General features: G+C 40.7%; 1 protein-coding gene across 6 annotated transcripts in view; it reads left to right on the forward strand.

Annotated features, from left to right (window-relative positions):
* The window catches only part of UBE2E2 (ubiquitin conjugating enzyme E2 E2), a 349,817-nt gene that overhangs the window by 242,708 nt on the left and 79,683 nt on the right, over positions 1-27,426 (forward strand). For all 6 annotated transcript variants that reach the window (XR_016393147.1, XR_016393146.1, XM_089911202.1 and 3 more), the window contains one exon: positions 27,200-27,332. Coding sequence is in view for 4 of the 6 variants with exons in the window: in XM_089911202.1 (XP_089767328.1) it covers positions 27,200-27,332 (133 nt within the window). In the remaining 2 variants the exon portion in view is untranslated. The remainder of the gene's footprint in view (positions 1-27,199; positions 27,333-27,426) is intronic.

A 27,426-nucleotide genomic window follows, 5' to 3' on the forward strand; every position in this document is an offset into this window, starting at 1 on the left:
TGGCAGTATTTGGGGAAAACCTCCATGTAGAGAGATGAGTAATCATACACAGTCATTGTACGAGCTAAACATTTGTACACAGAGGAATTATCTTTAAAAGAAACCCAAGAAAGACATTGTCTTTGTCACAACAACTTTTTAAATTAACTTTTTATTTTGGAATAACTCTAGATTTACAGGAAAGTTGCAAAGATAGTACAGAGTGGTTCAATATACACTCCACCGAGTTTCTCAACTCAAGTTTTTATTGTATTATTTTTTAAAACGAATGGAGCCTAAGTAGACATGACTGCTAAATAATATGGTGTCCTGGATGGAATCCTGGAACAGAAAAAGGACATTAGGTTAAAACTAAGGAAATCTCAGTACAGTGTGAATTTTAGTTAATAACAATAATAATATATCAGCAGTGGCTTATTAATTGTGACAAATGTACTATACTAATGTAAGATGTTAATAATGGGCTAAACTGGCCATAAGGTATATGAGAACTCTGAACTATCTTTGCAATGTTTCTATAAATCTAAAACTTTTAAAATAAAAAGTTTATTTTTAAAAGTATCATCCCCGCCAGAAAAAATTAATCATATATTCATTCAGTATCTACTCTGCCCTCAGCACTTTTGGTGGGTGTTACAAGTGTCAGTTCTTTGTGAATTCACACAGTGAATCAAAAAACATTCTGTGTGTATCTGTTGTGTTCCTGACACTGTTGCAGCTATGTAGGATGCAAAGATGAATAGGACACAGTGCCTGCCCTCAAGGGACTCTGATCTACTCAAGGCAGGAGACAGCGTAACGTGGGATTAGGGCTATAGTGGAGACAGAGGTTGTGGGCTTGGGAAACCAGGGGCTGGAGTCACTTATTTCACTGGGGTTGGAGTGAAACCAAGTGTTACAAAATGGCTAACTCTGAGACAAAAGCAGTGGACTGGAAACCAAAGGAACTTTAAACAAATATCTAACAATTAGAAGGTGATAGCAAAGGTATAGTGACGTTCATAGGAAAGAAACGTCATAAGAACAACTGTGTCCGGTGATGACTTATTACAAGTAGGACTACAAATTACAAGATTTCTAGTCCCAGTAGAAAGCAGGTTCAATACAAGCCAGCAGTTTTCTTACATCAAAAAACTGACATGAGGAGCTTCCCTGGTGGCGCAGTGGTTGAGAGTTCGCCTGCCGATGCGGGAGACACGGGTTCGTGCCCCGGTCCGGGAAGATCCCACATGCCGCAGAGCGGCTGGGCCCGTGAGCCATGGCTGCTGAGCCTGTGCGTCCGGAGCCTGTGCTCCGCAACGGGAGAGGCCACAGCAGTGAGAGGCCCACGTACCGGCAAAAAAAAAAAACTGACATGAGAAAGGAAAATACTAATAATATAACCTGCAGCATAGGCAAAACACTCTTTGACATAAATCACAGCAATATTTATTTGTATCTGTGTCTTAAAATAAAGGAAATAAAAGCAAAAATAAACAAATGAGACCTAATTAAACTTAAAAGCGTTTGCACAGAAAAGGAAACCATCAACAAAATGAAAAGACAACCTACTGAATGGGAGAAAATATTTGCAAGTGATATGACTGATAAGGGGTTAATATCCAACACATATAAACAGCTCATACAACTCAACATCAAAAAACAACCTGATTAAAAAATAGGCAGAAGAACTGAATAGAATTTTTTTCAAAGAAGAAATTCACATGAAAAGATGCTCAACATCGCTGATCATCCAGGAAATGCAAATCAAAACCACAGTGAGATATCACCTCACACCTGTCAGAATGGCCATCATCAAAAACACAAATAACAAATGCTGGCGAGGATGTGAAGCAAAGGGGACCCTCGTGCACTGTTGGTGGGAATGTAAATTGGTGCAGCCACTGTGGAGAACAGTATGGAGGTTCCTCAAATTAAAAGTAGACCTACGATATGACCCGGCAATTCCACTCCTGGGTATATACCTGAGAAAAACACTAATTTGAAAAGATACATGCACCCCAGTATTCATAGCAGTATTGTTTACGATAGCCAAAATATGGAAGCAGGCTAAATGTCCATCAACCAATGAATGGATAAAGAAAATGTGGTACATATATACAATGGAATATTACTCAGCCATAAAAAGGAATGAAATAATGCCATTTGAAGCAACATGGATGGACTCGGAGGGTATTATGCTAAGTGAAATAAGTCAGACAGAGAAAGACAAATACTGTATGATATCACTTGTATGTGGAATCTAAAAAAATTCCACAAACTAGTGAATATAACAAAAAAGAAGCAGACTCACAGATATAGAGAACAAACTAATGGTTACCAGTGGGGAGGAGGGAAGGGACAATACAGGGCAGGGGAGGGGGAGGTACAAACTCTTGGGTGTAAGATAGTCTATAAGGATGTATTGTACAACGTGGGGAACAAAGGCAATGTTTTGTAATAACTGTAAATGGACTATAACCTTTAAAATTGTTTAAAAAATTAAAAACAAGGGGAAAAAGAATATAACTCGCAAGAACAAAAACGTAGTATTTCTGTCCTCCTGGATGAGAAGCTGATCTTTACTAAAACAGCAAATCCAATTCTGATCTCATTTGATCATCCTTTTACCCATTACGTGCAGAGAATCATCTTTAAGTTAGATATACAAAAAATTAGAGAAGATTCAGAGAAGCAAAAGAAGCATTAAAATGGAAACTAAAGGCCATTTTAAAAGCCATAAAATTGCTTAGTACAGAAAAAAAGAATTCTATCTTCCTAACTTTCCATTAATGGAAAGGTTATTATCAGAAGGGCACTGATACGGTCTTTTGAACAGAAGTAGATGGAAAAAGCCTTAAATTTAGCAAAATAAAATAAAATGAAGCATAAGCAAGTAATTTCCTAGTTTGAGAAAAATTAAACATAGCTACTTTAAAGTCAGTAATAGAAGGAAACCACCCTCTTTGATTTAGGGGGCTGTCCTGCCCTTTGTTGGAGGTCTAGAAACGGATCATTGTTTCCAACTATTCAGATAAATAGGGTACTTTTTGGTTTGAATACAGCATTAGATACTAACAACATTTTAGCAGGACTGTAAATATCAGTGACTGTTTTGTGATCCTAACACATAAATATGACAGTACATTTGGATTTGGGTTCCCAGAGGAAAATTAAATCCATCAAAAAGCAAAGAAGAATCCCAGCTGGCAGAAGCACTTGACAGATTCAGAGAAGATAGGGTTTGCCTGTAATATATTCGATTCTCAACCTTTGTTTCAGCTTTAACATTTCTATCTTTTTAAGTGCTATTCCAGCCAATCCACCTGCATCAAATGAATAATGGCTTTCTATAAGAAGTAGCAATTTTTTTTCTGTTCCTGGATAATGAGAGCACCCATCTTTAGAAGTATTTTTTTTTTTTCTTTAGACTCAGACTCCTCTTGCTTTTTTTTCATTGGAACTAATTACCAGGCGCTTTCAGAGCGTTGCTTTTCATGTACTATATATATTGTAGGCACACTGTGTCCTTAGCGTTTGTTTCCATTTATAAAGAATACAATTAGCCTTTTTAATGCTTAGTTCAGTCACAATTAAAACTCTCCTAATGGTTAGGGATTGGTCTTTCCAAGGCTGAGGAGGTGTTTTAAATTATTCATTCCTCGGTTTGTTTCTTACCGCAGCCTCAGCTGTGCTTTATTATTCAAAGGTTAATGCAAACTGAGAAGTAGGTAAATTAAATCTGCTTGGCAGTCGGCAACCCTTCGTATTAGCAGACGCTGAGAGATGGGGGTGGACAGTGTAAGTTATTTCCACCGTTGCGGCACTCCCAAAAGCAAAAACCGCGAAATCCCTCAAAGATAGCCTACTTCGACAGGCATTATTAAGGGATACTATAAATTGGTGGTTCTTAAGTAGCAGATCTTCAGTAAAATCTGTGTTTCACTTACAAAGAGAGAAGGCAGTGGCTGAACTCGGAAAGGTAATCATAGCTTCTGTAGTAAATGGATGTAGATGCCATGACTAATGAACTTCGTATAAGGTTAAATCACCAAGTTGAGTGTTAGAAGTCCCTTCCATAAATGTTTTACAAGGGCAGACTGCAGGATCTCGCATGAAAGTGAGGGCATGATGGATGTCCGTAGACAACTGAGCAGTATGGAATTGCAATCGTAACCCGACCCCGGGAGCCAAGTGGGGAGCAGAATGTTTCCAGAGCTTTTCGTGGGCTTCCCTTGTAAGAATGGGTGTTCTTCTCCTCTTAGTATTCTGTAGTGACCTGTGTGGAGGTGGAGTCTGGGACGGAATGGATAGATATATATGGGGGGGGGGGCTGATTCGCTTTGCTGGACACCTGCAACTAACACAACATTGTAAGTTAGCTGTGCGCCAATAAAATTTTAAAAAAAGAACGTGTGTTCTTTACAGCTATGGAATCAGGAATTTTTTAGACTCTTAAGGATGCCTGATAGACATAATGCCACAAGTGATGTGGAGGGTAAAGGGCATAACTCCATAGATTTTGTGAACACACCAAACGTCGCAAAGTAACTTCTTAGTCTTCTGTTTGGTTCCCCATTCTCTCTTCTCCATCAGGGTATCTTGTGAGGCTGGTCTCATAAAAATTCACTAGAGGGCTTCCCTGGTGGTGCAGTGGTTGAGAGTCCGCCTGCCAATGCAGGGGACACGGGTTCGTGCCCCGGTCCGGGAGGATCCCCCATGCCGCAGAGCGGCTGGGCCCGTGAGCCATGGCCGCTGAGCCTGCGCGTCCGGAGCCTGTGCTCCGCAACGGGAGAGGCCACAACAGTGAGTAGGCCCGCGTACTGGGAAAAAAAAAAAAATTCACTAGAGATGATCATACTAAGTGAAGTAAGGCAGACAGAGAAGGACAGATATCGTGCGATATCATTTATATGTAGAATCTAATTTTTAAAAAATGATACAAATGAACTTTTTTACAAAGCAGAAACAGACTCTCAGACTTGCAAACCAAACTTATGGTTACCAAAGTGGGGGAAGTGAGGGGGGGGATAAATTAGGAGATTGGGATGAACATGTACACAGTACTATATATAAAATAGGTAACTAATAAGGACCTACTGTATAGCACAGGGAACCCTATTCAATATTCTGTAATAACCTATATGGGAAAGGAATCTGAAAAAGAATAGATAGATAGGTAGACAGATACCTGATTCACTTTGCTGTACACCTAAAACTAACACAACATTGTAAGTCAACAATACTCCAATAAAAATTAAATTAAAAAAAGTCACCTCCAGCTGGGGCAGCACTTGTGCCAAGAGCCCCCAGAGTTCAGTCACGTCCCTTCCAGCCCCTCTCTACGGAGCAGATAAGACAGTGGACCCACACCACCTCCCTGTTCTTACTCCCTGGGACCAAAATCTGTCTTCTCATCTTTGCTGATGGGCTGAAGGGAAGAAAGAATGACAGACGATGAAATATGTGCATGTCACCGGAGTTTTTTTAAACACAAAGCCTGATTCTTTCATGAAAGCCACTGTAGGGTATTAGGAAACCTTGGTTTGTGAGATTCGAGGGGGGTTTAAGGAGGAAAACAGTAACTGGCGTCATCTCGTTTGAGAATAATCATCCCATCTCACATAGTTGTGGTGAAGGTTAAAAGAGATGATGCACGTGAAAGTGCTTTGTGCACGCTCTAAACCTGTCCAGTGATGAACATTCACTGTGTAACCTTTGTCAAGCCACTGACCTTCTTTGAGCCTGGGTTTCAGAAAACAATAAGTTTGCAGAGTGGCAGTAATTTGAAGGAATATATGTTAAGGGTAATAGCTACCGTTTTTTAAAACACCCACTCTTTGCCAGGAGCTATACTTGACACTACATATATTTAGTTCCTCTGACAGCCCTCACAAGGTAAACAACGTTCCCTTTTACAGAGCAGTGTGGAAAAGGCCTTGCCACGGTGTCTGAGTCTCAGTAAATGGAGCTCTTATTTATCACGAGGATTTCATTGTGTGATCCCTACTTAGAAACTTCCATCAGTGTCAACCTTTAATGTCCATACTGGTCATCTGCAGCTCTTTTTTAATTTATTTTTTTAAATTAATTTTCATTGGAATATGGTTGGTTTACAATGTTGTGTTAGTTTCAGGTGTACAGCAGACTGAATCAGTTATACCTTATATATATACCCACTCTTTTTTAGATTCTTTTCCCGTATAGGTCATTCCAGAGTATTTAAATGGAGTTCCCAGTACGATACAGTAGGTCCTTCTTAGTTATCTATTTTATACATAGTAGTGTGTATGTGTTGATCCCGATCTCCCAATTCATCCCTCCCCGCTCTGTAGCTCTTTTTGTAAAAGTAGGTTCTGTTGCGTGACGCTGCTACTCTCTGGACCATACTTCAAGGCCCGCAGTGAATCCATTATCTGTGATAGTGGTTCTCAATCCCAGGTGCTCTATAGTTCTGATTCAGCTGGTCTTGGGTGGGACCCAGGCTTTTTTTTTTTTTTTAAGTTCTAGTTCAGTCTTTTTTTAAAGCACTAGACTCCTTTTATTCACTAAATGTGTGTGTGTGTGTGTGTGTGTGTGTGTGTGTAATATATATATACACACAGTGGAGTTTCTCTGGTTGAATCTCAGGTGGGAGGGAGCAGAGAGATGAGTGATTCCCAGAAGACCTCGGTGGAGCCCTGCAGCTCCTAGAACCAACACATTTGAAAACCACAGGTCTCCAGAATCCAATTCCTATCATATCATTTAAGGCCCTACACCGCCTCACCTCAGTCACCTGCATATTTGCTGTTCTCCCAGCAGGGAACCCACTTCCGCCTCCCTGCTTTTTTTCCCATGCAGTGCATTTCACCTGTTAGGCCCAAGCTTCCTGTACCTGTTGGAATCGACTTGATCTTTCACACAGTTAAGTGGCAGAGCCGGGATTCACACGCTGAGCCTCTCCGTGTGAAGCCCACTTCCTTTACCACTATGCTGTACTAATAGACTAGTCTTCTGCCCCAGATGTTTGTTATTTTTCAACAAGCATTTATGAAGTATCATGCATGCAGTTTCCTTTTGCCATTAGCCTCTTTTTTTTGTTTGTTTGTTTTTTGCGGTACGCGGGCCTCTCACCGCTGTGGCCTCTCCCGTTGCGGAGCACGGGCTCCGGACGCGCAGGCTCAGCGGCCATGGCTCACGGGCCCAGCCGCTCCGCGGCATGTGGGATCCTCCCAGACCGGGGCACAAACCCGCGTCCCCTGCATCGGCAGGCGGACTCTCAACCACTGCGCCACCAGGGAAGCCCTGCCATTAGTCTTTTGCTTGACTTGTTTCCTCTCTCTCCTCTGGGCTAACCTTGGCCTCCAGGCAGCCAGGTGGAAGAAAACGGTGATGGTGAATCTTGGGGCCAGAGAGCAGCGTCAGGGATACAAAGAAAACCATGCAGGTTGTAGGATATCACAGCTGACCTTTTTGGAATAAATGAGGCAGCTCTGTGAGGAAATTGTTGCTTACCACTTTCCTATGAAAGAAACAAAGATTCTCAGCCAGTGAGAAGTGTATCGAGTATATTGGAGGTATCTAACCTACTTGAGAAACCAAATTGCCTTGATAGTAACTCTGCATACAAACAAACAAATAAATCTTATCTCTCCTAAGAATAGTTAGCTGTCCTCAAGGTCCACCCGGCCCGAACATTTGAATAGAATTTTTACTTTGGTATAGTATAAATGTCAGAAAGTCATAGAGCTGCTGTTGAAATGATACCAGGGGATCTTACATTCTGTTCCCAGTGCGTGGTAACATTTTGGAGAGTTGAAACGTTTTGAGAAGGATTTGACTTCCTGAAAACTGAGCAGGGTCAGCAGGGGCTTGTCTGCTTGTCAAAGGCTTGTTCAACCTGCAGATAAGATCAGGAGACGCATTACAGCTCTACAGCCTTCCTGTCTAACACTTGGGGGTGGAGTGGGGATTTTGAATAATAAAGACACATGACGAGCCACATGGGCTAGCTCCAAAATTGTTCTCACAGTGCAGATAAGAGAGGGCTAATTCTGCAGGCCTGGGGACCTTGAGAGCTTCCATTTCTCACACAAACTAGAGAAAATGCACAAGAATTGAGGTGGGAGGTGAGCAACAAAAGCGGGGTGGCAAGAAATGGTAGATTTCCTGAAGAAATGAAGAAAGTTGCTATTTCTACTTTGAAAATTAAAAAAAAAAAAAAAAAAAAGAATTTGGGAGCTGAAATAAAAATGGCTGTTCACCAAACCTCTGAAGCTACCCTGAAACGTGCCCAGGTTGTGAAGGCAGAAGACAGTCCAGATGTTGGGTTGGTCTTGCTATCTGGTCTCCCGTCTGGAGCAGAGCAGTTTATCGTTGTGGTAGCCACGCGGCTTTTCCAGTTGAGTCTTGCTGTCTGATTAGCAGCAGTGGTGACGCAGGAAGAGCTCTTCTTGGGGTCAGAGGGCGCAGGTGTGTCCAGGTGTGGTCTTGGGCAAAGCACTTACTTCACTTTTCTGACCCTTAATCTTACCGCCTTTGAAATGAAGGCTTTGAAATAGAAGGGATTCCTAGCGGGAAAAGAGCTTTTTCATTTTTTCAAATTAATCCCTCCCCTGCCCTACCCCCCATATACATGCTGAGCGTCACTGCTGAAGTGGGCTGTTTTTTCCGCAAGGCGAAGGTGCATTGAAAAAGTTTTTTTTGTTTTTTTACTTTTTTTTTTCTGTGTTGGGTCTTCGTCTCTGTGCAAGGGCTTTCTCTAGTTGTGGCAAGCGGGGGCCACTCTTCATGGCGATGCGCGGGCCTCTCACTGTCGCGGCCTCTCTTGTTGCGGAGCACAGGCTTCGGACACGCAGGCTCAGTAGTTGTGGCTCACGGGCCTAGTTGCTCCGCGGCATGTGGGATCCTCCCAGACCAGGGCTCGAACCCGTGTCCCCTGCATTAGCAGGTAGACTCTCAACCGCTGCGCCACCAGGGAAGCCCTGAAAAAGATTTTTTAAAGACTGAGAATAACTCCATCACCTTATTGCTGGAGGCCTTTCAGCTCACTAAAGGATTAAAAATTCTATAATTCAGTATTTTAAGTAACGCTGATTGATGTTATGCCTAACGGTCTAACTCAGTGGAATTGCAGTCCAGTTCTAATGCTTGCTTCTGGGTGATGAAAAAGTTGAACTAGATGGTTTCCAAAGTCTTTATGATTATAACCTTATTTCTGACAACCCACATATATAAAATAGGATGTGGTTCCTTTTGACTCTGTGACTTATCTTTGTGCTTACAAGTGAATGCGTCTTACGGAAATGTAGCTTAGAAGGGAAAGGGAGAATATACCATTTTTTCCCTGAGGTCTTCCTGCTTCCCAGTTTCTCTGCTTTTCCCTCCTCGCTATTTCATAGTTATGGCTCTTAAAATTATGTCTGTTGCAAAGTTGTTCACTCAGTGCAATATATCACCTATTGGGAAAATTAAACACATACACACACACTCCTGTATTATGTAACGTAGAAAGAAGCAAGGATGTCTAAGCTGTCATGAATATAACTGAAAGAGACCGCCTTCCTCGGTAACTTCTAGAAGGTTAGTTTATGACTTAGCATACTGTCTTTTCAGCTACTGCCTGCCCTGGGCAAAGGAAGTGCTATGATTCTTAAGCAGTACTTATTTTGTGTTTAGAATTTTATTTTCCTCCTGTTTCTTCCTCTCAGCCCAGTCATTGACACTGTTAACAAAGCATCCAAAGTAGGTGAAAGTAATGACTTTTAAGATTTGATAAAAGATAACTATAGTCAAATGAATTTTTTTTTCATCTTTGCATCTCAAATCTGAAAAGGGTGATTGAGGACAAAGGTCCTTCCCATTTATTAAAGCACTCATTCACAAAAAGCGTAAAATAATTATTTTTCTTGGACTACCTCGATAAGCACCATATCCTTGTGAGCTGGAAAGAAGCTGTATGAAACGGTACTTGGAGGAAATAGTAACAGTCCAATTCTGCTTGGAGCTTAGTGTACACAAGGGATCTTGTCTTTTTTTTTTTTTTTTTAATTGTCCTTTCTTTTAGGATTTCACCCTTTTGCCTGATTCTGTTTTTAAATTTTTTCCTCTGTATTGGAGTATATAGTTGATTCACAATGTTGTGTTAGTTTCAGGTGTACAGCAAAGTGATTCAGTTATTCCATACTCAGCACTGTCATATCCTAACTTCCTGTGATGTTATGGTGGACTTCAGTGGTCCTGGTTCTTTAGAAAAAATCACTGAATACAAACATAGGGACCCCCAGGAGTTTGTGAGGCGCCATTCTCTATTTGTCCTCTCGAGAGCTGCAGACCTGGCTTGTTTTCTTAACAAGCCCTTTCACCATCAGAGTGAGTCCTTCTTTCCTGTGATCCAGAAAATGTTGTTCCTTAACATTTCTTCTTTCCCCGGTATTAAAGACCCCATTCGTAACTGTTTTTATAATGTCATGTTTGCATAGAATGTTACCGCCCTGCCTTTGGGGGTAAGGAAGATGTCCTGGAGGAGAAGGCAGCTAAGTTAAGACCTCAAGGACAAGTAGAATGGTCAGACCTGCAGAGCATCTTATCCAAAAGCCCAGAAAGAACCCAGTCCCTGTGGAGGTTCTACAGGTGATTCCAGTATGATTGGAGGACGGAGGGAGAGGGGGCTGCAAAGGATGAGGCCAGAGATGCAAGCTGGAGCCAGATCTTTCTGGAAAACTTTGTGTGCTCCAGAGGAATCGGGGCTTGATCTTGAAGGTATTAAGAAGTCAGAGGAAACAGGGAAACAAGATCCCATTTAAAAAATTTCCTGGAGATTGCTCTCTCTGCACTTCAGTGGAAGGATGGGAGGAAAGCAGAACTGGAAGCAGGGAGACCACAGAGGATGCCGGTGCCATCATGAAAGTGACAGAGGATGCAGCCAGTAGACGGGTTAGGAAGGTACTATGGAGTACGATTCAGCAAGTTTTGGGGAACTTAAAGGAGAAGGAGGCAGCATGGTCCCCGTCGACGGTCAGGTTTCCAACCAGGTTAGAGATTCCATCAGTGTTTGGTAGGTTGATTGTCGAAGGTGGATGATGAGATCCCGAGGTGGAAGGTGAGAAAACAAGGTGGCCGAGGGTAGAGCCCCCAGCAAGGCAGACGCTGAAGAGGTGTCATTGAAGAGGACAGAGGCGTCGGAGAGGTGCCCTGTCAGAGGAGGCCCTTAGATACCTGGGGAAGAGAGCTTTTCAGGAATCGGGGCGGGGGGCAGAGCTACGGAGAATTTTAGTAAAATGAAGACAAAAAGCAAGCAACAAATAGGTCCGCGTATGACCTTGAGAGCGCTGAAAACATTTTCCCCCTTAAACCTCCCCACGCCCACATGTTTTTCCTCATTTCATTCAGACAGTTGTGTGGCTTTTCCCCTCTTTAGCTGCCTTTCCTACTGTCTTTATCTGCAGCTGCTCTGCACCTTGCCTTTATATTTTCTTTCAACACATGGGAACTAGAAACTACCCTTTCCTTCCAGTCTGACACTAGAGAAACACACGTTATTTATTATGTCGTAACCCCAGAAGCTCAAAATGCCTGCAGCTGTTTACTCGCAAAGGGACTTTGGACATGGGTGCAATATATCATTTGTGTGTGAATGATGTGCCTCCCAGTGGGAAGGGGTGAATTCAGCTCCGTGGAGTCTGATGTATAAGCAGAGGTTGCCAGAGCTCCTGAGAGGTCCCCTTGTACCGTCTTCCCCTTGCTACCGTCTTCTCCTTGCTACCCTGTCCCGTCGATTTCAGATGAGTACTGGCACATCAGAGAATCTCTCCAGAGGCAGATTCCTTGTCCTGGGGAGCCCAGGCATCCTTCCTCTTTACCTGGCTTGGAGTCAGCATTAACGAAAAGGCAGCAGGCAGAGCCGAAAACTCTCCGTCTTAGAGTCACAACTGTGGCGAAGCACATTCAAAGTATTCAGATATATTTAAAGCATCTTACGATCTTAAATACAGTGAGCACTTAGTCCTTCCTTTTCATCAGTTTTATTGTAAATGTGTAACATTTCACATATACATAAGGGCTCTTCCACTGTAGAGAATGGCATTTAAAGCCAAACAGTTTAGAACACTGATTCTCTAAAGGATTTCTCCAAGCAGCAGCTTTGGCCCTTCAACCAATTAGTAATTTGTGAAGTGATATTTGCATTTTAATAGATTTGTCTTTTATTTGCAGTTTAACTCTTAACTGTGTTTATTTTTCTTCTTCAAAAAATAAAGTCTGGGAGTTCCCTGGTGATCTAGTGGTTAGGATTCGGCGCTTTCATTTCAGTGGCCTGGGTTCAATCCCTGGTCGGGAACCGAGATCCCGCAAGCTGAGCGGTGCCGTGCCCCCACACACACACACAAAAATCTGATTGGTGCAGCCACTATGGAAAACTGTATGGAGGTTCCTCAGAGAACTGAAAATGGAGTTGCCATATGATCCAGCAATCCCACTCCTGGGCATATACCCGGACAAAACTCTAATTCAAAAAGTTACATGCACCCCTATGTTCACAGCAGCACTATTTACAGTAGCCAAGACATGGAAGCCACCTAAACGTCCATCGACAGATGAATGGATAAAGAAGAAGTGGTACATATATACAATGGAATATTACTCAGCCATAAAAAAGAGTGAAGCAGTGCCATTTGTAGCAACATGGATGGACCTAGAGATTGTCATACTAAGCAAAGTAAGTCAGAGAAAAACAAACACCATATGATATCACTTACATGTGGGATCTAAAATATGACACAAATGAACTTTTCTACAAAACAGAAACAGACTCACAGACATAGAGAAGAGACTTGTGGTTGCCGGAGCTGGGGGGATGGTTGGGAAGGATTGGGAGTTTGGGATTAGCAGATGCAAACTGTTATACAGAGAATGGATAAACAAGGTCCTACTGTACAGCACAGGGAACTACATTCAGTATGCTGTGATAAACCATAATGGAAAAGAATACGAAACAGAATGTATATATATGTATAACTCAATCACTTTGCTGTACAGCAGAAAATAATACAACATTGTATATCAACTATACTTCAATAATAAATTTTTAAAAAGAAAATCTGAAAATTAAAGAAAATTAAGGGTACTGAACATTAAGAATACCGCAAGTGGGAAAACATTGCTAAATATAATAACTTCATACCTAAAAGTCCTGATTGTAAATAAACATTCCATTTAATGCAAAATTTGGTTTCCTGGGAGCGGCAGCTATGAATTCTAATGGTTTCCAAAGTTTCGCCCTAAATACACATCATAAGATTAGATGGCAGGGTGATGATGAAGAGAAAGATGATTGCCCTTATTTGTGCACAGGTCTTGGTAGCCTGCTTTCTAGTCCTGGTGTCTTGAAACCTTTGTTAGAAAACCACCAGGCAGTAAGCTCTTGAGTGTGTTGGTGAACTTTTGTGCCACCCACAGGCATAACTGCGACACCAGTAGCAGCTAACATTTGGAGGCTTACCATTTGGACTGTTATAGACCCATTTCCCAAGCTCCGTGAGTGCAGTTCCACTAAAATTTCACAGTTGGTCCTCCGGGTCGGTGCTGTAATGGCCCCATTTTGCAGATGAGAAAACTAAAACATAGAGAGATGACTTATTTACCCAGGGTCATACAGGTGCTCAGCGGGAGGGCTGGGAGTCAGACAGGCAAATCTGGCTCAGAGCCTATCCACGGGCTTCCCCACTGTACTGCAAGTGTCCTCTGGCACCAACCTCTGTTTGACCAATTTAAGAAAGAAGGGATAGTTTAAAGGGTAAAACAATCTGCAGCATCTGCTTCTCACTTTTTTGGGCCAGTCAGAGTGTATAAAAGCCCATTCTTCCGTTTTTGTATAGATGTAAATAATTCTTTTTTTTAATAAATTTATTTATTTATTATTTATTTTGGGCTGCGTCGGGTCTTTGTTGCTGCACACAGGCTTTCTCTAGTTGAAGCGAGTGTGGGCTACTCTTCGTTGTGGTGCGCAGGCTTCTCATTGAGGTAGCTTCTCTTGTAGCGGAGCATGGGCTCTAGGTGCACGGGCTTCAGTAGTTGTGACACACGGGCTCAGTAGTTGTGGCTCGCGGGTTCTAGAACACAGGCTCAGTAGTTGTGACGCACAGGCTTAGTCGCTCCGCGGCATGTTGGATCTTCCCGGACCAGGGATCGAACCCGTGTCCCCTGCATTGGCAGGCGGACAGATTCTCGACCACTGCACCACCAGGAAAGTCCCTAGACCCAAATAATTCTGACATATTAAAAAAATATTCTGGGGGGACCTTCAAGATGGCAGAGAATAAGACATGGAGATCACCTTCCTCCCCACAAATACACCAGAAATACATCTACACGTGGAACAACTCCTACAGAACACCTAATGAACGCTGGCAGAAGACCTCAGACTTCCCAAAAAGGCAATAAACTCCCCACGTACCTGGGTAGGGCAAAAGAAAAAAGGAAAAACAGAGACAAAAGAATAGGGATGGGACCTGACCGTCTGGGAGGGAGCTGTGAAGGAGGAAAAGTTTCCACACACCAGGAAGCCCCTTCACTGGTGGAGACTGGGGCTGGGCAGGGGGAAACTTTGGAGCCGCGGAGGAGAGCGCAGCCACAGGGGTGCGGAGGGCGAAGTGAAGAGATTCCCGCACAGAGGATCAGTGCCGACCAGCACTCACCAGCCCGAGAGGCTTGTCTGCTCACCCGCCGGGGCGGGCGGGGGCTGGGAGCTGAGGCTCGGGCTTTGGAGGTCAGACCCCAGGGAGAGGACTGGGGTTGGTGGCGTGAACACAGCCTGAAGGGGGCTAGTGCACCACAGCTAGCCGGGAGGGAGTCCGGGAAAAAGTCTGGAGCTGCCGGAGAGGCAAGAGACCATTGTTCTGGGGTGCGCAAGGAGAGGGGATTCAGAGCACCGCCTAAATGAGCTCCAGAGACGGGCGCGAGCCACGGCTATCAGCGCGGACCCCAGAGACGGGCATGAGTCTCTAAGGCTGCTGCTGCCGCCACCAAGAAGCCTGTGTGTGAGCACAAGTCACTATCCACACTTCCCATCCCGGGAGCCTGTGCAGCCCGCCACTACGAGGGTCCCGTGATCCAGGGACAACTTCCCCGGGAGAACGCATGGCGCGCCTCAGGCTGATGCAGCGTCACGCTGGCCTCTGCCCCTTACGCTCGCCCCGCATTCCGTACCCCTCCCTCCCCCCGGCTTGAGTGAGCCAGAGCCCCAATTCAGCTGCTCCTTTAACCCCGTCCTGTCTGAGCGAAGAATAGACGCCCTCCAGCGACCTGCAGGCAGAGGCGGGGCCAAATCCACAGCTGAACCCCGGGAGCTGTGCGAACAAAGAAGAGAAAGGGAAATCTCTCCCAGCAGCCTCAGGAGCAACGGGTTACATCTCCACAATCAACTTGGTGTACCCTGCATCTGTGGAATACCTGAATAGACAACGAATCATCCCAAATTGAAGCTGTGGACTTCGGGAGCAACTGTAGACTTGGGGTTTGTCCTCTGCATGTAATTTGTTTCTGGTCTTATGTTTATTTTAGTTTAGAGCTTATTGTCATTGGTAGATTTGTTTATTGATTTGGTTGCTCTCTTTTTTTTTTTAAATATATATTTTTTCCTTTTTCTCTTTGTTGAGTGTGTATGTGTATGCTTCTTTGTGTGATTTTATCTGTATAGGTTTGCTTTTACCGTTTGTCTTAGGGTTCTGTCTATCCGTTTTTGTTTTTTTAGGATAGTTTTTAACACTTGTTATCATTGGTGGATTTGTTTATTGGTTTGGTTGCTCTTTTTATTACTTTTTAAATTCTTTTATTTTAATGATATTTTTTATTTTAATAACTATATATATTTTTTTCTTTCTTTCTTTCTTTTTCCCTCCATTTTTTTCTGAGCCGTGCGACTGGCAGGGTCTTGATGTTCCGGCCGGGTGTCAGGCCTGAGACTCTGAGGTGGGAGAGCCGAGTTCAGGACATTGGTCCACCAGAGACCTGCCGGCCTCACATGATATCAATCAGTGAGAACTCTCCCGGAGATCTCTGTCTCAATGCTAAGACCCAGCTCCACTCAATGACCAAAAAGCTTCAGGTCTGGACGCCCCATTCCAATCAACCAGCAAGACAGGAACACAACCCCACCGATTAGCAGAGAGGCTGCCTAAAATCATAACAGTTCACAGACACCCCAAAGCACACCATGGGACACGGTCCTGCCCACCAGAAAGACAAGGTCCAGCCTCATCCACCAGAACACAGGCACCAGTCCCCTCCACCAGGAAGCCTACACAACCCACTGAACCAACCTGAGCCACGGGGAGCAGACACCAAAAACAATGGGAACTATGAACCTGCAGCCTGCGAAAAGGAGACCCCAAACACAGTAAGTTAAGCAAAATGAGAAGACAGAGAAACACACAGCAGATGAAGGAGCAAGGTAAAAACCCACCAGACCAAACAAATGAAGAGGAAATAGGCAGTCTACCTGAAAAAGAATTCAGAGTAATGATAGTAAAGATGATCCAAAATCTTAGAAATAGAATGGAGAAATTACAAGAAGTGTTTAACAAGGACCTAGAAGAACTAAAGAGCAAACAAACAATGATGAACAACACGACAAATTTAAAATTCTCTAGAAGGAATCAACAGCAGAATAACTGAAGCAGAAGAACAGATAACTGACCTGGAAGATAAAATAGTGGAAATAACTACCACAGAGCAGAATAAAGAAAAAAGAATGAAAAGAATTGAGGACAGTCTCAGAGACCTCTGGGACAACATTAAATGCACCAACATTCGAATTATAGGGGTCCCAGAAGAAGAAGAGAAAAAGAAAGGGACTGAGAAAATATTTGAAGAGATAATAGTTGAAAACTTCACTAATATGGGAAAGGAAATACTCAGTCACTTTCAGGAAGCACAGAGAGTCCCATACAGAATAAATCCGAACAGAACCATGCCAAGACACATATTAATTAAACTATCAAAAATTAAATATAAAGAAAATATATTAAAAGCAGCAAGGGAAAAGCAACAAATGACATACAAGGGAATCCCCTTAAGGTTAACAGCTGATCTTTCAGCAGAAACTCTGCAGGCCAGAAGGGAGTGGCAGGACATATTTAAAGGGATGAAGGGGAAAAACCTGCAACCAAGATTACTCTACCCAGTAAGGATCTCATTCAGATTCGACGGAGAAATTAAAACCTTTACAGACAAGCAAAAGCGAAGAGAATTCAGCACCACCAAACCAGCTCTACAACAAATGCTAAAGGAACTTCTCTAGGCAGGAAACACAAGAGAAGAAAAAGACCTACAAAGACAAACCCAAAACAATTAAGAAAATGGTAATAGGAACAAACATGTCGATGATTACCTTCAATGTAAATGGTTGAAATGCTCCAACCAAAAGACACACACTGGCTGAATGGATACAAAAACAAGACTCGTATATATGCTGTCTACAGGAGACCCACTTCAGACTTAGGGAGACATACAGACTGAAAGTGAGGGGATGGAAAAAGATATTCCATGCTAATGCAAATCAAAAGATAGCTAGAGTAGCAATTCTCATATCAGACAAAATAGACTTTAAAATAAAGATTATTGCAAGAGACAAAGAGAACACTACATAATGATCAAGGGATCAATCCAGGAAAAAGATATAACAATTGTAAATATTTATGCACCCAGCATAGGAACACCTCAATACATAAGGCAAATGCTAACAGCCATAAAAGGGGAAATCAACAGTAACACAATAATACTAGGGGACTTTAACACCCTCCTTCGGCAATGGACAGATCATCCAAAATGAAAATAAATAAGGAAACACAAGCTTTAAATGATACATTAAACAAGATGGACTTAATTGATATTTATAGGACATTCCATCCCAAAACAACAGAATACACTTTCTTCTCAAGTGCTCATGGAATATTCTCCGGGATAGATCATATCTTGGGTCACAAATCAAGCCTTGGTAAATTTAAGAAAATTGAAATCGTATCAACTATCCTTTTTGACCACAACGCTATGAGACTAGGTATCAATTACAGGAAAAAATCCGTAAAAACTACAAACACGTGGAGGCTAAACAATACATTACTAAATAACCAAGAGATCACTGAAGGAATCAAAGAGGAAATCAAAAAATACCTAGAAACAAATGACAATGAAAACACGACTACCCAAAACCTGTGGGATGCAGCAAAAGCAGTTCTAAGAGGGAAGTTTATAGCAATAAAATCCTGCCTCAAGAAACAAGAAAAATCTCAAATAAACAATCTAACCTTACACCTAAAGCAATTAGAGAAAGAAGAACAAAAAAAAAACCCAAAGTTAGCCAAAGGAAAGAAATCATAAAGATCAGATCAGAAATAAGTGAAAAAGAAATGAAGGACACGATAGCAAAGATCAATAAAACTAAAAGCTGGTTCTTTGAGAAGATAAAATTGATAAACCCTTAGGCAGAGTCATCAAGAAAAAAAGGGAGAAGACTCAAATCAATAGAATTAGAAATGAAAAAGGAGAAGTAACAACTGACACTGCAGAAATACAAAGGATCATGAGAGATTACTAAAGGCAACTCTATGCCAATAAAATGGACAACCTGGAAGAAATGGACAAATCTTAGAAAAGCACAACCTTCTGAGACTGAGCCAGGAAGAAATAGAAAATATAAACAGACCAATCACAAGCACTGAAATTGAAACTGTGATTAAACATCTTCCAACAAACAAAAGCCCAGGACCAGATGGCTTCACAAGCAAATTCTATCAAACATTTACAGAAGAGCTAACACCTATCCTTCTTAAACTCTTCCAAAATATAGCAGAGGGAGGAACACTCCCAAACTCATTCTACGAGGCCCTGATACCAAAACCAGATGAAGATGTCACAAAAAAAGATTACTACAGGCCAATATCACTGATGAACATAGATACAAAAATCCTCAACAAAATACTAGCAAACAGAATCCAGCAGCACATTAAAAGGATCATACACCATGATCAAGTGGGGTTTATCCCAGAAATACTAGGATTCTTCAATATACGCAAATCAATCAATGTGATACACCGTATTAACAAATTGAAAGAGAAAAACCATATGATCATCTCAATAGATGCAGAAAAAGCTTCGACAAAATTCAACACCCATTTATGATAAAAACCCTGCAGAAAGTAGGCATAGAGGGAGCTTACCTCAACATAATAAAGGCCATATATGACAAACCCACAGCCAACATTGTTCTCAATGGTGAAAAACTGAAATCATTTCCTCTAAGATCAGGAACAAGACAAGGATGTCCACTCTCACCACTATTATTCAACATAGTTTTGGAGGTTTTAGCCACAGCAATCAGAGAAGCAAAAGAAATAAAAGGTATCCAAATCAGAAAAGAAGTAAAGCTGTCACTGTTTGCAGATGACATGATACTATACATAGAGAATCCTAAAGATGCTACCAGAAAACTACTAGAGCTAATCAGTGAATTTGGTAAAGTAGCAGGATACAAAATTAATGCACAGAAATCTCTGGCATTCCTATACACTAATGATGAAAAATCAGAAAGTGAAATCAAGAAAACACTCCCATTTACCATTGCAAGAAAAAGAATAAAGTACCTAGGAATAAACCTACCTAAGGAGGCAAAAGACCTGTATGCAGAAAACTATAATACACTGATGAAAGAATTAAAGATGATACAAATAGATGGAGAGATATACCATGTTCTTGGATTGGAAGAATCAACCTTGTGAAAATGACTATACTACCCAAAGCGATCTACAATGATTCAATGCAATCCCTATCAAACTACCAATGGCATTTTTCACAGAACTAGAACAAAAAATTTCACAATTTGTATGGAAACACAACAGACCCCAAATAGCCAAAGCAATGTTGAGAAAGAAAAACGGAGCTGGAGGAATCAGTCTCCCAGACTTCAGACTATGCTACAAAGCTACAGTAATCAAGACAGTATAGTACTGGCACAAAAACAGAAATGTAGATCAATGGAACAGGATAGAAAGCCCAGAGATAAACCCACGCACGCATGGTCACCTTATTTTTGCTAAGGGGGCAAGAATATACAATGGCGAAAGACAACCTCTTCAATAAGTGGTCCTGGGAAAACTGGACAGCTACATGTAAAAGCATGAAATTAGAGCCCTCCTTAACACCACACACAAAAATAAACTCAAAATGGATTAAAGACCTAAATGTAATGCTGGACACCTTAAAACTCTTGGGGGAAAACATAGGCAGAATACTCTATGACATAAATCACAGCAAGATCCTTTTTGATCCACCTCCTAGAGAAACGGAAATAAAAACGAAAATAAACAAATGGGACCTAATGAAACTTAAAAGCTTTTGCACAGCAAAGGAAACCATAAACAAGACGAAAAGACAGCCCTCAGAATGGGAGAAATTATTTGCAAATGAAGCAACTGACAAGGGATTAATCTCCAAATTATACAAGCAGCTCAATATCAAAAAAACAAACAACCCAATCCAGAAATGGGCAGAAGACCTAAATAGACATTTCTCCAAAGATGGTATACAGATTGCCAACAAACATATGAAAGGATGTTCGATCGACATCACTAATCATTAGAGGAATGCAAATCAAAACTACGATAAGGTATCACCTCACACCAGTCAGAATGGTCATCATCAAAAAATCTACAAACAAGAAATGCTGGAGAAGGTGTGGAGAAAAGGGAACCCTCTTGCACTGTTGGTGGGAATGTAAATTGATACAGCCACTGTGGAGAACAGTATGGAGGTTCATTAAAAAACTACCATATGACCCAGCAATCCCACTACTGGGCATATACCCTGAGAAAGCCGTAATTCAAAAAGAGTCATGTACCACAATGTTCATTGCAGCTCTATTTACAATAGCCAGGACATGGAAGCAACCTAAGTGTCCATCGACAGATGAATGGATAAAGAAGATGTGATACATATATACAATGAAATATTACTTAGCCATAAAAAGAAACAAAATTGAGTTATTTTAGTGAGGTGGATGGACCTAGAGTATGTCATACAGAGTGAAGTAAGTCAGAAACAGAAAAACAAATACTGTATGCTAACACATATATATGGAATCTTAAAAAAAAAAAAAAGTGGTTCTGAAGAACCTAGAGGCAGGACAGGAATAAAGACACAGATGTAGAGAATGGACTTGAGGACACGGGGAGGGGGTGGGGTAAGCCTGGATGAAGTGAGAGAGTGGCATGGATGTATATACACTACAATATGTAAAATAGGTAGCTAGTGGGAAGCATGCACATAGCACAGGGAGATCAGCTCGGTGCTTTGTGTCCACCAAGAGGGGTAGGATAGGGAGAGTGGGAGGGAGACTCAAGAGGGAGGGGATATGGGGATATATGTATACGTACAGCTGATTCACTTTGTTATACAGCAGAAACTAACACACCATTGTGTTATTATACTCCAATAAAGATGTTAAAAAAAAAAACACAACATTGTAAATCAACTGTACTCCAGTAAAATTTTTTTAATTAAAAAGTAAAAATAAAGCACCCATCTGTTTTTCAGATAGGCTGTCACTACTAGTAATTTCTCAAAAAGACACATTTTGGCAGTATGAACCAACTCAGAGTGATACTGTTAACTGAGTTATTTAATCCACTGTTAATAAGTACATGGACGGCTTACTGACTTAAAAGAAGCAATAAAATTTGGAGTTCTGACTGAGAGCCAGATAAAACTTGGAATGGGCACAAATGGAATATACGTTATCTGCAGACACGGTCCAGTTTGTGAAGTATCTCCTGCCCTGTGCTTTTGATGTCCTTCTTTGGTGGCACTATTGGTGACTCCTTAATTAGCCGACATTATATAGCTAACTGTGGTGACCATTCTTGGAAATTCGTGACTCACGAATTATATCTTCAGATTTGGGAAATGTGTCTCTGCACACTGTTTCATAGCTGTACGCTCGCCTGTGTGTATTTTTTAAACTAAATTTCATCTACCTTGAAGTAATGTTGTAAGTACAAACCTATAATTTACTTTTAAGCCCTTCCTTCTAATAAACTTATCTATGTGTATTGCGTCTAATTATAGCTCCGGGCGTAACCATGTGTATTATTCATCTAAATGAGTGAGCTTGTCTGGCAACAAGGGCTGTTGTTGGCAAGGTTTTGCTGTCATCTGGCCTGAATATTCTGTCTGCCTCACTGTCCGCTTCAGGAGAGGGAGATCAGTGGTCAGATGGGGCAGGGAGGCTGCACCCCAGTCCCTTGCACCATGTTTCAGTACTTGGCCATAAACTTGGCTGTGATTTTCTTTTATTTTATTTTACTACATCTAATTTTAAATAAGAGAAATCAAACTGTAGAAATAAAATTGAACTCTCCTTCATTCTCTATGTTCAGATTTCCTCCCCTCACCCCCTCCAATTCTCCCCTGTTCCTTGCACAGCTACCATCTTGAATTTGGGTGTATTTTTCCAGTTCATTTCCTGAAAGACATTGACATAGATTTGTATCCATAAATGATATAAAATGTTGTTTTATTAATATGTTTCTAGTTTCTATAGTAGGATCACAGTGTACCTGTGCTACAACTTGCTGTTGGCATAGTTTATCTTAATATGAAAATGTGATACAGATCTAAGAAGATATCTAAGATATCCTAAGTAAGTTATGAAACCTAGTAATAAAACAAATAACTCCTGAATCCACCACACATCCTGAGAAGTAGAACATCCCCAGAACCATTGAAGCTCCTGTGTGCTACTTCTCCACCCTCTGATTCTACCCAGGAGACTCCTCTCTGGAACTTTTTGTATATGTCCCTCCATAATTTATTTTCTTGTTTGCTTTTAAACTTTGTAGAAATAGTGTCATACCGTATATATTCCTTTTAGACTTGCTTTTTTATCCAATATGCTATTTCTAAGATTAATCAATGTTACTCTATATATTTTCACTGCTGTGTAGTATTCCTTTGGGTGAATGTATCCATTTTTCTGTCAGTGAACATCTGTGTTGTTTCTAATGTTGCTATTACAAATAGTGCATCCATGAACATTCTTGTACATGTCTTCTGGTGCATGGGTAAAAGTTTTTCTGGGGTGTGTACCTAGGAGTGAAATTCCTGTGTTGTAATATAGAACTGTCTATATCCAACTGAACTAGGGAAGTCCATGTCCTCATTCAGAGTGATTGGCACTCTTATCAACAATGGATAGTTCTTGTTTTTCCACATCTTCATCAACACTAGGTTTTGTCAGGCATTTATTTTTGCCTATATATTTTGTGAAATAATATTAAATTGTAATTTTGTTTCCTTTCTCTTATTTTAATGAGATTGAGCATTTTTCATATGATGATGGCCATTCGTGTTTCCTCCTTTTTCCCTTCTAATGGATCGTTAGTCTTTTCCTTATTGATTGATAGGAATTTGTATATTATGGACACTAGAATTTTGTCAGTTTTATATGATCCAAATATCTTTTCTCAGTTTATGGCTTGCCTTGTCACCCTCTTTAGTCAAACTCCAAAACTTTTGATCTTTGCACTTAAGTGTTTAATCCATCTGCAACAGAGTCTTACATATTTATTGAGGTAGAAATCAAATTTCTCTGTTGCCCAAAGACAGAACTGTTTTCTTAGCCCCATCAGTTCTGACATATATCAGATTTTCATATGTGTGTAGAAAAGTTTCAGGAGCTTCTTGGAGCTCCCAAACACATTCTAGAATCAACGTGTCAAGTTTCGTTTTTTAAAAAACTGTTGGACTGTGGATTAGAATTGCATTGGATCAGGGAGAAATTGACATACCCAGGATCCTGGGTCTTCCTACCAATAAACGTGGTGTCTTCATCTATTGATATTTAATTTTCTTGAGTGTATTTCAATATGTTTTATAATTTTCTCCATAAAAATCTTACATATTTTTATGAAATTTATTCATAAGTTTCTTATATTTTTAATACTATTTATAAAAGGTATCTTAAAATAATTTTTTTTTTTTTTTTTTGTACGCGGGCCTCTCACTGCTGTGTCCTCTCCTGTTGCGGAGCACAGACTCCGGTCGCGCAGGCTCAGCAGCCATGGCTCACGGGCCCAGGCGCTCCGCGGCATGTGGGATCCTCCTGGACCGGGGCACGAACCCGTGTCCCCTGCATCAGCAGGCAGACTCTCAACCACTGCGCCACCAGGGAAGCCCTAAAATACATTTTCTAATTTTGCTGGTGTGTTGAATGCAGTTGATTTTGCCTGTTGATCTTACATCCAGCTACTTTGCTAAACTTTTATTAAATTTAATAAATTGTGTATCGATTTGGGGAGGTTTTTTCTGTGTACATAAATACTGCAAATGCCAACAGCTTTATTTCTTCCATCCCAATCCATAAATCTTTTGGGTTTTTTCCTGTGTCCTTTCATACCTTGATGAACATGAGCTCTAATACAGTAATGATTAGAAATGGATATAGTGGGCATCCTTGTCATGTTCCTCAGTTTTTAAAGGGTGTGCTTTAATATTTTACCATTGAATATATAGTTGCTATGAGGTTTTTGGTATATGCTTTTTATCAGGTTAAAGATGTTTCTTACTATTCTAATTTTGCTAGGAGTTTTTATCTTAAATAGCTATCATTTTTAATAAAAAAGCACCTATGGAGTGCTTTTTCTGCACCTCTTAGAGATTATCATTTTCTTCTACTTTAATGTGTTATAAGGTAAATTACAATAATAATTTTCTATTATTAAACTATCCTTGCATTCCCAGAATAATCCGAACTTGGTTAAGATGAATGCTTTTTTGGATTTTGGGTTTTTGGGGGGGTTTTTTGGTGTCACCATACAAAAATGTTCCATAATTATTGACTGTATACTTCATACCTGTGACTCATTTATTTTGTGACTGCAAGTTTGTACCTCTTAATCTCCGTCACCTGTTTCTCTCATCTGCCAACCTCTCCTCCCCTCTGGCAGCCACCCGTTTGTTCTCTGTACCTGAGTCTGTTCTGTTTTCTTACATGTATTCTTTTGTTTTGTTTTTTAGATTCCACATGTAAGTGAAATGATGTGGTATTTATCTTTCTCTGTCTGACTTATTTCACTTAGCATAATACCCTCAAGGTCCATCCATGTTGTCCCAAATGGCAAGATGTCATACTTTTTATGGCTCAGTAATATTCCATTGTGTGTGTATATATGTACCACATCTTCTTCATCCATTCATCTATCGATGGCACTTAGGTTGCTTTTTTTGTATTTTGGCTAGTGTAACTAATGCTGCAGTGAACACTGGGATGCATATATCTTTTCAGTTACTTTTCAAATTACTGTTTTAATTTCTTCAGATAAATACCCAGAAGTGGAATTACTGGATTGTATGGTAGTTCTGTTTTTACTTTTTTGAGGAATCGCCATACTGTTTTCCATAGTGGCTATACCAATTTACATTCTCAGCAACAGCACACAAGGCTTCCCCTTTTGTTCACATCCTTGTCAACACTTGTTAATTGTTGCCTTTTTGATGATAGCCATTCTGACAGGTGTGAGGTGATATCTCATTGTGGTTTTGATTTGCATTTCATGATTAGTGATGTTGAGCGTCTTCTCATGTGCTTGTTGGCCATCTGTATGTCTTCTTTGGAGAAATGTCTATTCAGGTCCACTGCCCATTTTTTAATAGGTTGTATGTTTTCTGATGTTGAGTTGTATGGGTTCTTTGTATACCTTGGGTATTAACCCCTTATTGAGTGTATCATTTACAAATATCTTCTCCCATTCAGTAGGCTGCCTTTTCATTTTGATGATAGTTTCCTTCACTGTGCAAAGGCTTTTTAGTTCGATGTAGTCCCATTTGTTCATTTTTGCTTTTGTTTCCCTAGCCTGAGGAGACATATACAAAAAAATATTGCTAAGATGTCAATCTTAGATGTCAAAGAGTGTACTGCCTTTGTTTTCTTCTAGGATTTTTATGGGTTTAGATCTTACATTTAAGTCTTTAATCCACTGTGAGTTTAATCATGTATATGGTGTGAGAAAGTAGTCCAGTTTGATTGTTTTGCATGTAGCTGTCCAGTTTTCCCAGCACCATTTATTGAAGAGGCTGTCTTTTCCCTATTGTATATTTTTCCTCCTTTGTCACAGATAAGATGCATGCTTTTTTGATATACGGCTCAACAATGAATTTTTCTGTGGATATGAACTAATTTCAAAATAAGAAAGAAGAGAAATCTTTGTTGGCAATAAAATCTTCTCAAGCACTTTAACAGGGTTTCCCACTTTGCTACAGGGTGTGAGGGGAGTTTCTGGCTGTTAGATGTACATATTAGCTTGATGGGGCAAGAGGAACACTGGAGCTAAACTATAATCTCACTTTGCCTTCTGTTACCCTGGGAGAATTAACACAGTTAAGTTGACTTGTGTGGGCCTTATTTTCCTCAGTGAGTTTCTCTGCAACTGGGGGACGTAGGTTTGCTGCTAGTAGCCATGTGGCTTCCCTTGCTTCACTGTTAACCCAGCATCATCATCCAATAAACATTTACTTACTAGGCACTGAGGACAAGGCAAAATCTGTTCCTCAGAGAGCTTCCAGGGAGGGATGGGAAAAGCAAACAGTTACACAACACAGGTATAAGACAAAAGGATGCATCTTATCTTCTATAGACCACACTAGTTGGAGGGTGTGGACGTTGGCCAGGAATCTTTGGGTAGAGAGAGAAAAGAAGATTCAGATGGGAGTGATACTTGAGCTGAGTCTTATCAATGATGAACATCTACTGATCTCCATGAACCTCTTTTGTGTTCTTAGTTAACAAAGGATTAGAGTATTTTTTTTTCTCTAGTGTCCCTTGTAGCTTTGAAAATTTATCTTTTTGACACTATATCACCCTTTTCAGGATCTCAGAAATAATTTTATGCTTTATCAAACATTTGTGCTCCTGCCTCTGGTCTACGGTCCTTGGAATCTTTAGTTTCATAAGTTTAGGGTTATGAATGGCAAAACAGAATCTTCTTGGTTCTGTTTTATTTAGTAATACCAACATATTCCATTTATAGAATACTGATGATGTTGACAAGTGACTCCTTATGTAGAATTAATCTATTAACTTCGGTGTGTTTTTATGGAATGGCTCAATTTATTGTTACCGTAAATAGATATTTTTTAAATTCCAAGCTTTATATGATCTCTAAGCACATTTTATTTGTATGTCTTATTTCAGTGCTGGACCCAAAGGAGACAACATTTATGAATGGAGGTCAACTATATTGGGACCCCCAGGATCTGTCTATGAAGGAGGGGTGTTCTTTCTTGACATTACCTTTTCACCAGACTATCCGTTTAAACCCCCCAAGGTCAGTATGAAGTATTCATCCGTTTCTAGCAATGTGTTTTGTTGCATATATATATATATATATATATATATATATATATATATATATACACGTG

The sequence above is a fragment of the Delphinapterus leucas genome, chromosome 4 (genome assembly GCF_059928025.1).
Source record: "Delphinapterus leucas isolate spDelLeu-1000000601 "Yukka" chromosome 4, BTC_Dleu_Yukka2, whole genome shotgun sequence".
Taxonomy (NCBI): Eukaryota; Metazoa; Chordata; class Mammalia; order Artiodactyla; family Monodontidae; genus Delphinapterus; species Delphinapterus leucas.